The sequence below is a fragment of the Triticum urartu genome, chromosome 3A, assembly GCF_056163025.1.
Source record: "Triticum urartu cultivar PI428250 chromosome 3A, HENAU_Tu73, whole genome shotgun sequence".
Classification (NCBI taxonomy): Eukaryota; Viridiplantae; Streptophyta; class Magnoliopsida; order Poales; family Poaceae; genus Triticum; species Triticum urartu.
This window is the reverse complement of record NC_141875.1, coordinates 52,446,866-52,459,444: the sequence shown is the minus strand read 5'-3', so window position 1 is coordinate 52,459,444 and position 12,579 is coordinate 52,446,866. Positions and strand designations below refer to the sequence as shown.

The 12,579-nt window shown below is 41.6% G+C and overlaps 1 protein-coding gene across 1 annotated transcript; it reads left to right on the top strand.

Moving 5' to 3' along the window:
- Positions 1-10,425: 10,425 nt before the first annotated feature.
- Positions 10,426-12,102, top strand: LOC125542709 (small ribosomal subunit protein uS7). Its single transcript, XM_048705870.2, has 4 exons — positions 10,426-10,597; positions 10,702-10,973; positions 11,538-11,741; positions 11,832-12,102. Exons 1-4 carry the CDS (start codon positions 10,526-10,528, stop codon positions 11,884-11,886), a joined length of 603 nt encoding a protein of 200 aa, XP_048561827.1. The 5' UTR covers positions 10,426-10,525; the 3' UTR covers positions 11,887-12,102.
- Positions 12,103-12,579: the final 477 nt, after the last annotated feature.

The following is a 12,579-nucleotide window of genomic DNA, read 5'->3' as shown; positions in this document are numbered from 1 at the left end:
ATTCGAGCCCTCGAGGCCCCTGGCTTGTAATGTAAAGCTTGTATTATTTTAATTTGTGTCTAGAGTTGTGTTGTGATATCTTCCCGTGAGTCCTTGATCTTGATCGTACACATTTGCGTGTATGATTAGTGTACGATTGAATCGAGGGCGTCACACTCGGGTTCAGTTACAGCCCAACGCCTCGCACCCACGCGCGTGCGTGTACGAGAGAAACGCGCATCGCTCGGCCCCGACCACCCACCTTAACCGGGGAACACCCCGATATTTTCCTCGCCCTCGCTTCTACCACGGTTTTTTCCGTCATGGACGGCCCAAAGAATGTCATGCAGCTGCGTCTCCGGCCCGCCCAGGATGAAAAGCCCATTTTCTGTCATGATTTTTTGTCATAGAAGTAGGAGCCCACCACATCTATGATGATACCGGGTTTTGTCACAATTATCGTCATAGAAGTGTCATAAGTATGACAGCAAAAAAATCGTTCGGCCCAAAATGTCACAGATGTGTCTTTTTTTGTAGTGTGATTAGGGCTTCTGGCAGTGGCTATGTCAAATGAACTCGGTGGCGCCGGGTGGATCAAATCGGTGGGGCCGAGTTTGACTTTAGGTTTGGGACATAGGTGGAAATGAGAAAGTGGTTGAGGGCTTTGGAGCATATCACTAAGCACTTTGAGCAAGCAAGCCATTAAGCAACACCTCATCCCTTTTTAAATAGTATTGGCTTTCCTATGGACTCAATGTGATCTTGGATCACTAAAATGAAAATGTAGAGTCTTGAGCTTTTGAGCTTTTGCCAATCTTCTGTCCCTATCAACTTGAAGGGGTTCCACATCCTCTTGTCCACACCACTCCAATGTTGAACTTATCTAAAATATACTATATGAAAGTATTAGTCCAACAAGAGATATGTTGTCATTAATTATCAAAATCACCCAGGGAGCACTTGTGCTTTCAAGATGCCCATTAATAGATATCAATGTGAGTGAGTAGGGATTGCCATGCAACGGATGCACTAGAGCTATAAGTTTATGAAAGCTCAAAAGGAAAACTAACAGGGTGTGCATCCAACTCGCTTGCTCACGAAGACCTAGGGCACTTTGAGGAAGCCCATCATTGATGATAGTTCTATAATGAAAATTCCCACTAGTATAATGAAAAACCCACTTCCTATTGATGATAGTTTTCTTGATGAGTAGTTAGCTGCAATAAATGTTTCTCATAACACTCCTCGGTATGTTGACTATGCTAATTACATTGTTGCTAAATATTTACCATCTAGTTTCACATACCAACAAAAGAAAAAAAATTCTTCTATGATTTAAGACATTACTTTTGGGATGACCCACATCTTTATAAAGAAGGAGTAGATGGTATTATTAGAGGTTGTGTACCTGGGCATGAACAGGGACAAACCCTACGGAAATGTCACTCCGAAGCTTATGGAGGGCATCATGCGGGAGACAGAACTGCTCACAAGGTATTGCAATCTGAGTTTTATTGGCCTACTCTCTTCAAGGATGCTCGTAAGTTTGTCTTATCTTGTGATGAATGTCAAAGAATAGGCAATATCGGTAAGCTTCAAGAAATGCCTATGAATTATTCACTTGCTGTTGAACCATTTGATGTTTGGGGGTTTGATTACATGGGACCCTTTCCTTCCTCTAATGGGTATACTCATATTTTGGTTGTTGTTGATTATGTTACTAAGTGGGCAGAAGTTATTCCAACTAGTAGTGTTGATCACAACACCTCTATTAAAATGCTCAAAGAAGTTATTTCCCCCAGGTTTGGAGTCCCTAGATATTTAATTACTGATGGTGGTTCACATTTTATTCATGGTGCTTTCCGTAAAATGCTTGCCAAGTATGATGTTAACCATAGAATTGCATCACCCTATCATCCTCAGTCTAGCGGTCAAGTTGAACTTAGTAATAGAGAAATAAAATTAATTTTACAAAAGACTGTCAATAGGTCCCGGAAGAATTGGCCTAAGAAATTAGATGATGCACTTTGGGCTTATAGAACAACATATAAAAATCCTATGGGTGTGTCTCCCTATAAAATGGTTTATGGAAAAGCTTGTCATTTGCCTCTTGAGTTAGAACATAAAGCTTATTAGGCAATTAAAGAACTCAACTATGATTTCAAACTTGCTGGTGAAAAGAGGTTATTTGATATTAGCTCTTTAGACGAATGGAGAACCCAAGCTTATGAAAATGCCAAGTTATTTAAAGAAAAGGTTAAAAGATGGCATGATAAAAGAATCCAAAGCGTGAGTTCAAAGTTGGAGAATATGTTATTTTGTAAAACTCCTGTTTTAGATTCTTTGCAGGAAAACTCCTCTCCAAATGGGAAGGACCCTATGTTATCGAGGAGGTTTATCGATCTACAGCTATCAAAATAAATAATGGCGAAGGTACTAACCCCAAGGTTGTTAATGGGCAACGAATAAAACATTATATCTCAGGTACGCCCATTAACGTTGAAAGCAATATTATCCAAACTATGACACCGGAAGAACACATAAAAGAAACCTTCCAGAACACTCCAGAATCATGAAAAAAGGAGGAACGTGATACGGTAAGTAAACGGACTCCGAAAAATCTGCAAAAATATTTTCTGTCCATTTTGGAATATAATTTTTTTAGGAAAATAAGAAACAACCAGGAAGACACCCCCGGTGGGCACAAGACACCAGGGCGCGCCTGCCATGTGCGCCCAGGTGGGTTGTGCCCACCTCGGGTACCTTCCGGACTCCGTTTTTCTTCTGTTTGCTTGTTTCCCAAGATAAAAAATCTTTATATACCCCCGAACCTATTGACCTTCGTATCGTGGAGAAATCTTCTGTTTTTTCCTTACTGTTTTCTGACAAATCTAATCCACCATGGCCGCTTCACGCTCCTCCAAGGACAAGTTCTTCGAGAACGTCGTCAACCCATATGTGCGGGAGGTGATGCAGCACCCACAGGTCATCCAGATGCATGAGGGGGTGCTTCACATCCGCGACGTGCAAGGTCCCAAAGGGACGGGAACCGTGGAGGCCAGGCTTGAAGCTATGGAGCAGGATGTCTTCCGGTGTAAGGGGATGGTGGAATGTGGACTCAATGCCAATCACCTCATGATCGCGGACTACACTCGTGATCTCAAGGTGGATGGCAAGTCCATGAAGGACATCGTCTTCACCTTCAACGAGCAAATCAACTTCCTTGAAAGCCAGATCTACGATCTCCAAAACCAAGTCTTCGAATATGAGGTGAGGTTTAAAGGTATGAGTTTGGCTGCCAGTTGCAGGACCTGTGAGACTCGCTCCTACTCTTATAATGGTGAGCCTCTGCCATGGAAACCCGAGGAGAAGATTTCTACCACCTCATCACCACCACCTCCTTCTTCATCACCAAAAGAAAATTGAGTATCGGGTATGGGCACTCCCCTTGGCTTTCGCCAAGCTTGGGGGAGGTGCTCCGGTATCGTATCACCTCCACTATCTTCTGCCTTTACTCATCTTAGTTCGATCCATAGTTATATTTTGCTTTAGATGAATAAAAGTTTAGTTCGACCCTTTCTTTTCGAGTGTTTGCTTAGTGATCTATCCTTGAATCATGTGCGAGATATATAATAAAGTTTAGTTTGAGTTTTGTTTTCTTTACTTTCATGATCAATAAAAGGAAAGGAAATAAATGAAAAAGATCATATGCTAATCTTATGGTAAGTAATGACATCACATAAGGAAAAGTATAAGTAGAAAATTTTATTGGAGATTGACAAACATAGCATTGGTCAATGATGCAATTCATGAAAGAATTAATAAGGGAAGAGAAGATTCACATGCAAATACACTATCTTGGAAATCTTTTGTGATTGTGAGCCCCCATCAAAATATTATATGCCAAAATTATTGACGTTGGACAAGGAAGACAACGTAATGATTTATGTGTGTTCATATTCACATAGAAGTTATATTGTCATAGATCCTTCAACATGTGGTGCTTGCCCCCCATCTATGCTAGCCAAAAATTCCGCACCAAGTAGAGATACTACTTGTGCATCCAAAAACCCTTAAACCCAAATCTTATTTTCAAGAGTCCACCATACCTATCTAAGGATTGAGTAAGATCCTTCAGGTAAGTTTTCATTGATGCAATAAGGCAGTAAAAATTGCTTCTAAAAGTGTTAGATCATTTAGTGTAAGAGAAAATTGAGCGTTGTATGAACTTGTGATGGCAAAGAATAAAAGCGATAGACTGCATAATAAAGATTGCTATCATAAGGGGCAATATAACTTGACGTTCTTTTGCACTAAGGGATTGAGCATACAAACAAAAAGCGCATGGCAACCTCTGCTTCCCTCTGTGAAGGGCCTATCTTTTACTTTTATGTATTTACTTTCATGCAAAGAGTCAAAGTTTTTCTCTCTATTCCTTTTTATTTTTCTCTTTTGGCAAGCATAATGTGGTGAGGAAAGATCTAGGCACATATATCCAGTTGGATGTGGGTAGCATGAGTTATTATTGTTGACATCACCCTTGATGTGAATACGTTGGGAGACAAAACTATAAGCCCCTATCTTTTTATGTGTCCGGTTGAAACGTTTTTCTCATGTGTATTTGGTGAGTGTTAGCAATCATAGAAGACTATATGATGGTTGAGTATGTGGACTTGCCTAAAGGCCTCGATATGTGACCCTTCCTGAAAAGATGATGAATTGCAGTTGCAAAGTTGACTGAGAACATAGTTTTTTGGTTTCCAATAGAGTTTATGCTTTATACTTAGATGTTGTGATGAATTGCTACTTATTCATGAGAAGTCTATGATAAAAGTTTTATGTTAAAATTTGTTGTTTTTATAATAATTTACATGATGCTTCTATGTCCGTATTTTGTTTTTATCGACACTTCTCTCTCTAAGCATGTGGGCATGTTTTTTGATTTCGGTTTTCGCTTGAGGACAAGCGAGGTCTAAGCTTGGGGGAGTTGATACATCCATTTTGCATCATGTTTACCTACTATTATTTATAATGTTTTTATGCATAATAATGCTTTTTGGAGCAAGTCTAATGCCTTTTCTCTCATAACATGCAGGGTTCACACAAAAAGGGAGAATTCCGGCAGCTGGAATTCTGGACCTGAAAAAGCTACGTTGGGCTACCTATTCTGCACAACTCCAAATGAGCTGAAACTTCACGAGAATTTTTTATGAAATAAATAAGAAATACTGGAGCAAATAACTACCGGAGGGGGGCCACCTGGTGAGCACAAGACACCTGGGCGCGCCCTGGTGGGTTGTGCTCAGCCCAGCCCAACTCCGGTGCCCATCTTCTGGTATATAAGTCATTTTGACATAGAAAAAAATAAGGAGAGGACTTTCGGGACGGAGCGACTCCGTCTCGAGGCGAAACTTGGGCAGGAGCACTTTTGCCCACCAGCGGAGCGATTCCGCCGGGGGAACTTCTCTCCCGGAGGCGGAAAATCACCGTCATCATCATCACCAACCACTCTCCCATCTTGGGGAGGGCAATCTCCATCAACATCTTCAACAACACCATCTCCTCTCAAACCCTAGTTCATCTCTTGTGTTCAATCTTTGTACCGGAACCTCGGATTGGTACTTGTGGGTGACTAGTAGTGTTGATTACATCTTGTAGTTGATTACTATATGGTTTATTTGGTGGAAGATTATATGTTCAGATCCATTATGCTATTTAATACCCCTATGATCTTGAGCATGATTATCATTTGTGAGTAGTTACTTTTGTTCTTGAGTTCACGGGAGAAATCGTGTTGCAAGTAATCATGTGAACTTGATATGTGTATGATATTTTGATAGTATGTATGTTGTGATTCCCTTAGTGGTGTCATGTGAACGTCGACTACATGACACTTCACCATATTTGGGCCTAAGGGAATGCATTATGGAGTAATTATTAGATGATGGGTTGCGAGAGTGACAGAAGTTTAAACCCTAGTTTATGCGCTATTCTGTAAGGGACCGATTGGATTCAAAAGTTTAATGCTATGGTTAGAATTTATTCTTGATACTTTTCTCGTAGTTGCGGATGCTTGCGAGGGGGTTAATCATAAGTAGGAGGTTTGTTCAAGTAAGAACATCACCTAAGCACCGGTCCACCCACATATCAAATTATCAAAGTAGCGAACACTAATCGAACCAACATGATGAAAGTGACTAGATGAAATTCCCGTGTACCCTCAAGAATGCTTTGCTTATCATAAGAGACCGTTTTGGCATGTACTTTGCCTCAAAAGGTTGGGCTACCTTGCTGCACTTTTGTTACTAATACCGTTACTTGCTCATTACAAATTATCTTGCTATCAAACTACTCTGTTACTTACAATTTCAGCGCTTGCAGACATTACCTTGCTGAAAACCACTTGTCATTTCCTTCTGCTCCTTGTTGGGTTCGACACTCTTACTTATCGAAAGGACTACGATTGATCCCATATACTTGTGGGTCATCATCTTCCACGAAATAAACCATATAGTAACCAATTACAAGATGTAATCAACACTACTAGTCACCCGCAAGTACCAATCTAAGGTTCCGGTACAAAGATTGAACACAAGAGATGAACTAGGGTTTGAGAGGAGATGGTGTTGTTGAACATGTTGATGGAGATTGCCCTCCCCAAGATGGGAGAGTTGTTGGTGATGATGACGACGATGATTTCCCCCTCCAGGAGGGAAGTTCCCCTGACGAAATCACTCCGCTGGAGGGCAAAAGTGCTCCTGCCCAAGTTCCGCCTCGAGACGGCAGCTCTTCGTCTCAAAAGTCCCCTCCTGATTTTTTCTAGGTCAAAATGACCTATATACGAGAAGATGGGCACCAGAGGTGGGCCGAGGAGGGCACAACCCACCAGGGCGCACCTGGGGGCCCTGGTGCGCCTGGGGGCCCTGGCACGCCCAGGTGGGTTGTGCCCACCTGGTGGGCACCCTCTGGTAGTTATTTGCTCCAATAATTCTTAAATATTCCATAAAAAATCTCCGTGAAGTTTTGACTCATTTGGAGATGTGCAGAATAGGTAACTCTGACGTAGCCTTTTCAGATCCAGAATTCCAGCTGCCGGTATTCTCCCTCCTTGTGTAAATCTTGCATATTATGAGAGAAAAGGCATTAGAGTTACTCCATAAAGCATTATTATTCATAACAACATTATAAATAACAGTAAGAAAACATGATGCAAAATGGATGTATCAACTCCCCAAGTTTAGACCTTGCTTGTCCTCAAGCGGAAACCGAAATCGAAAAACATGTCCACATTCTTAGAGAGAGAGGTGTCGATAAAAACACAATGCGGACATTGAAGCATCATGTATATTATTATAACAGCAACAAAACTTTATTATAGAACTTTTAACATGAAACTTTATCAAACAACTTTTATCATATAACTTCTCATGAACAAGTAACAATTCATCACAACATCGAAATATAAAGCATAAACTCTATTGAAAACCAACAAACTATGTTCTCAGTCAACTTTGCAACTACAATTCATCATCTTTTCAGGAAGGGTCACGTATCGGAGCCTTTTGGCAAGTCCACATACTCAACCATCATATAGTATTCTATGATTGCTAACACTCACCGCATACACATGAGCAAAAAGTTCCAACCGGACACATAGAAAGATAGGGGCTTACGCCTCCCAACGTATTCACCTCAAGGGTGATGTCAACAATAATAACTCATGCCCACTCATATCCAACTGGATATATGTGCCTAGATCTTTCCTCACCACATGGTGCTTGCAAAAGAGAAAATAAAAAGGAATAGGGAAGAATACTTTGACTCTTGCATAAAAGTAAATACAGAAAAGTAAAAGATATGCCCTTCGCAGAGGGAAGCATAGGTTGACATGCGCTTTTTGTTAGTAGGCTCGATCTCTTAGCGCAAAAGAACGTCACGTTATATTGCCCCTTGTGATAGCAACATTTATTATGCAGTCTGTCACTTTTATTATTTTGCCATCACAAGTTCGTACAATGCTTAATTTTCTCTTACACTAAATGATCTAACACATTTAGAAGCAATTTTTATTGCCTTATTCCACCGATGATAACTTACTTGAAGGATCTTACTTAATCCATAGGTAGGTATGGGGTTTAAGGGTTTCGGATGCACAATTAGTATCTCTACCCAGTGCGGAATTTTGGCCAAAGATATTGAGCAAGCACCACATGTTAAAGGATCTATGACAATATAACTTCTATGTGAATATGAACAAACATAAATCATTACGTTGTCTTCCTTGTCCAACGTCAATATTTTTGGCATATAATATTTTGATGGGGGCTCACAATCATAAAAGATGTCCAAGATAGTGTATTTGCATGTGAATCTCTCTTTCCTTGTTAATTTTTTCATGAGTTGCATCATTGACCAATGCTATGTTTGTCAATCTCCAATAAATTTTACCACTTATACTTTTCCTTGTGTGATATCATTACTCACCATAATATTAGCATATGATCTTTTCCATTTATTTCCCTTTTTTATTGAAACTTAAAAGTAAAGAAAGCAAAACATAAACTAAACTTTATTATATATCTCGAACACGATTACATAGATAGATCACTAAGCAAACACTTGAAGGATTGAACTAAGCTTTTATTCAACTAAGTCAAAAGATAACTGAAGATCGAACTAAAATAGATAAAGGCAAGGATAGTGGTGGTGATATGATACCGGGACACCTCCCCCAAGCTTGGCACAAGCCAAGGGGAATGTCCATACCATGAACTCAAGTCTCTTTTGGTGATGAAGAAGGTGGTGGTGGTGATGATGTAATAGGCTTATCCTTTTTTCCAGCTTGCGTCGGAGGGTAAAATTATCTATCCTCAGCTCCTCATTCTCCATCTCAAGCTTTATTATCTTCTTGCATAATGCCTCCTTGCTTTCTTGCTTGAAACGAGCAGGGACTAGTTCATCTTCATCTTCCTCATCGGTGAAACATATGTAGGGGTAGGTGTCTTTGAAGATATTCTTATCCAAAGGCTGGTAAGAAACTGGGCAATCCTCTTCCGAACCTTGGGATGACATATTATAGATCTACCATGAAAATGGCAAGAAAGAAGAACAAAAGATTTCTCTGCAATATGGTGGTCATGTTCGGGGGGTATATAAAGGTTTTTTTATCTTGGGAAACCAGCAAACGGGAGAAAAACGGAGTCCGGAAGGTTCTGGAGGTGGGCACAACCCACCTGGGCGCGCCTCGGGAGATGGAGAGGTGCTCGAGCATGTGATTTCGAACCAGACAAATGACACACGTTTATGGCTTTTTAAATCCATGAATAAGCAAGATCTAGCAAGAGTTAATCACCATGTGGGCTATTTGGTGGGTGAGAAGACGTGTAGTTCATGATAGTGAATTTTAGAGTCCTCTATCCACCACGTGCTTTGTTAGTAGATACATGAAAGATCCGAAAACTTATTGCCTGTTTCGAGCAACTTTTCGGCTACACTGTGCCAAAAGGGTCCATATTTGGATTGCATTAGATGGAGTTGTCACTAAAATAGATGTGGATAGTGGACGCTCTCGTCAAGGCAATATGGGTGTACGGCAGCCGTTTGTAGGGACAAGGAAGGGCAAAGAGCCTCAGTTCCATCTCAAGACTTCAACCTCGGACATATGATCACGTCTGATTGCATAGAAGTTATCTCAAACATCAACAGGGGTGCTGCGACTTCCTATGATTTGGTTTTGAACTAGAAAAGATCTTGTGATTGTTAGTCTTCGTTGTGAGAATTGGGAGGCCAACTTTGAAGCACATGCAACATCAAAAGCATCTTCGACTCTCCCTATAGGTCGCTACATATGGCTAGGGATTATACCAGATATCACTTTGTACTCCTTCTGTATTGAACGTTGAATAGAATCCCTAGTTCACATAAAACAAATATCAGATGTATAACCTTTTTTAAATGTGCAAGTTTATGTAGATGCTACACGAGTTCCCCTGAAAACAAGAGGCAACGTGAATAAATAGCATCATGACCCCTTAAAATATGATTAATATGTTTGCCCAAAAATGCTACTTTTAAAATTCATGTGAATTTTGGTGTCATGTTTTTTTTTTCGAAACAATTTTGGTGTCATTCTCACTACTCATGTACACATGTAGTGTGAAATCAAGGTGGTTGTATTTTCCTTTATTTCTTTATTATTTATTAGAGAATTTTCTTTTCCTTTGCTAGTGGAAAATTAGGGTGCTGGGTTTGGATGCTGTTTTTTTTTTGATACTGATTTGGGCCGAAAAGAAAAACGTGTACACCAGTGGGTTCAGCGAAGTCCCCGCAGGAAAAAAAGGAGCGGGTTCAGCGAATCGGATCTCGACCGTCCGTCTGGCCGATGCGCGAGCGCCCCGCCACCGTCAGATCAGAAACCCTAGCTCCCCAGCTGTATAAAACTGGATCCCCTCGCCCCCATCCCCGCCCCGCGCGCCGATTCCACTAGGTTTTCCAACTCTCCTGCACCCGCCGCCGCCACCTCCCCTCCCCCACCACACCCTCAGCCATGGCGGTCGTGGAGCCGGTGCCCGGGGGCGACGTGAAGCTCTTCAACCGCTGGACCTTCGAGGATGTTCAGGTGAGAACGCCCTCGCAACCCCTCCTCCCTTTCCCGCCGGCCGCCGCTCCGGCGGCGGCCGGGGGAGGCGCAGATCTGGCCGGTGGCTAACCGTGTTTTCGCAGGTGACCGACATCTCGCTGAACGACTACCTCGCGGTGACGTCGATGAAGCACTACACGTTCCTGCCGCACTCGGCCGGCCGCTACTCGGCCAAGCGCTTCCGCAAGGCGCAGTGCCCCATCATCGAGCGCCTCACCAACTCCCTCATGATGCACGGGCGCAACAACGGGAAGAAGATCATGGCCGTCCGCATCATCAAGCACACCATGGAGATCATCCACCTCCTCACCGACGCCAACCCCATCCAGATCATCGTTGATGCCATCATCAACAGGTACCGGTCTCCATCTGTTTCTCCTCTCTGCAGTCTTGTCTCTAGGTGATGGTAGTTTGCCGGCAGTGACTAGTGTTAGATCCAGTTGAGTGAGTGGTGTTGGTAGTCGAATATCATTGTCAGTTTAATTTGTTTAATGATATGTCTAGTACATAGTAGAATATTAACAGGTTCATCTCTTAGTTGAAATCTTGTACTGTGATTCGGATGATAGCCATGTGGTAGTCCGCTAAACGGTATTGGCAAATTCCTGCTTCATATTAGGCTCTACCAGTTTTACTGTTTTCTTCTAGATGTTTGAGTAATGGATGTCAGTATTAGGTTTAGCAGACCTGTATATCTGATAAATATTGTATACTAGTTTGCTAGCAAAACCTAAAATTTCTTGCCTCAAAATGCTCTATTCTGATAGCAGTGCTGAGGAAATTCTAGTGAGTGACAGTGTCCATTCCCTAGATACATGCTTTTTTACTGAGTGCCTTAACTGTAATTGTGAATTTGTGTTGTATCTGGGCTCTTGATTTCTGTATGAACTTTGCTTGATGTGCTATTACCCTGTTGCAGTGGTCCACGTGAGGATGCTACCCGTATTGGGTCTGCTGGTGTTGTGAGGAGACAGGCTGTGGATATCTCTCCCCTCAGGAGGGTGAACCAGGCCATCTACCTTCTGACTACTGGTGCCAGGGAGAGTGCCTTCAGGAACGTCAAGACCATTGCTGAGTGCCTCGCTGATGAGCTGATCAATGCTGCCAAGGGCTCATCCAACAGGTATACCATAAACCGTACCTCTCTTTGCCTTGTCTGTCGATTTGAATTGAAGATAGTGTGTGCTCATGGATGCCTTTAACTTGGTTGCAGCTATGCCATCAAGAAGAAGGACGAGATTGAGCGTGTTGCCAAGGCTAACCGTTAAGATGGATGTGCATCTGAGGGTCTCGTGCTTTTGGCTGGAGATTTTGGAATGAATGTGTTTTACAAGATATCTAGAACTGTTTTAGCTATGCTTTAAGTTTGTGATGAAAGAACATTTCGATGTAGCGGCAAGGACTTGCCTGATGCTTGTCTTCTATGAAACCAATTCCTGTTCAGACAAATTTGGAGATGTTGAATGTGTCGTTCTGTTCTGTCATTATATGTCTTATCTATTACCGGGAATGCTTATTTCACTTTGCAATAGGGTAATGCATGTTACTATTGCATTCTTGTGCTCTGTCATAGTTGTCAGTACCACACTTGGCCGACTGCCGATACCTCTGTTTTAATTTACACCGCATATTGGCTTTGTCATTGTTTCTGGTACTTCCTTTGGTCGCCTTTTGTTTTGAAATACACCACGAAATCAATGCCATTAGTCCCTTTTGTGCTTGTGTTTTTCTTTCGGTTGCCTGTTTGTTATACTTGTCTTGTTCTCCCTGGAATTACTTGTCCCCCAAAACTTCCTAAATATAAGGTGTCTGTGCGTGACCAACTTCATAGCAAAATATATAAAGATTTACAATACAAAATATATAAAATATCAAAGTATATTTCATGATGAATGTAGTTGAAATAGTGATGCACTTATATTTAGGAATAGAATTGTTATTTGTGCCGCATGCAACAAATA

Bases quoted from the DNA above. Each gene is read 5' to 3' on its own strand.
- LOC125542709 (XM_048705870.2), top strand. From the start codon at position 10,526: ATGGCGGTCGTGGAGCCGGTGCCCGGGGGCGACGTGAAGCTCTTCAAC. The intron at 10,598-10,701 runs GTGAGAACGCCC...GTGTTTTCGCAG, and splicing joins GGACCTTCGAGGATGTTCAG to GTGACCGACATCTCGCTGAA. The intron at 11,742-11,831 runs GTATACCATAAA...ACTTGGTTGCAG, and splicing joins GCCAAGGGCTCATCCAACAG to CTATGCCATCAAGAAGAAGG.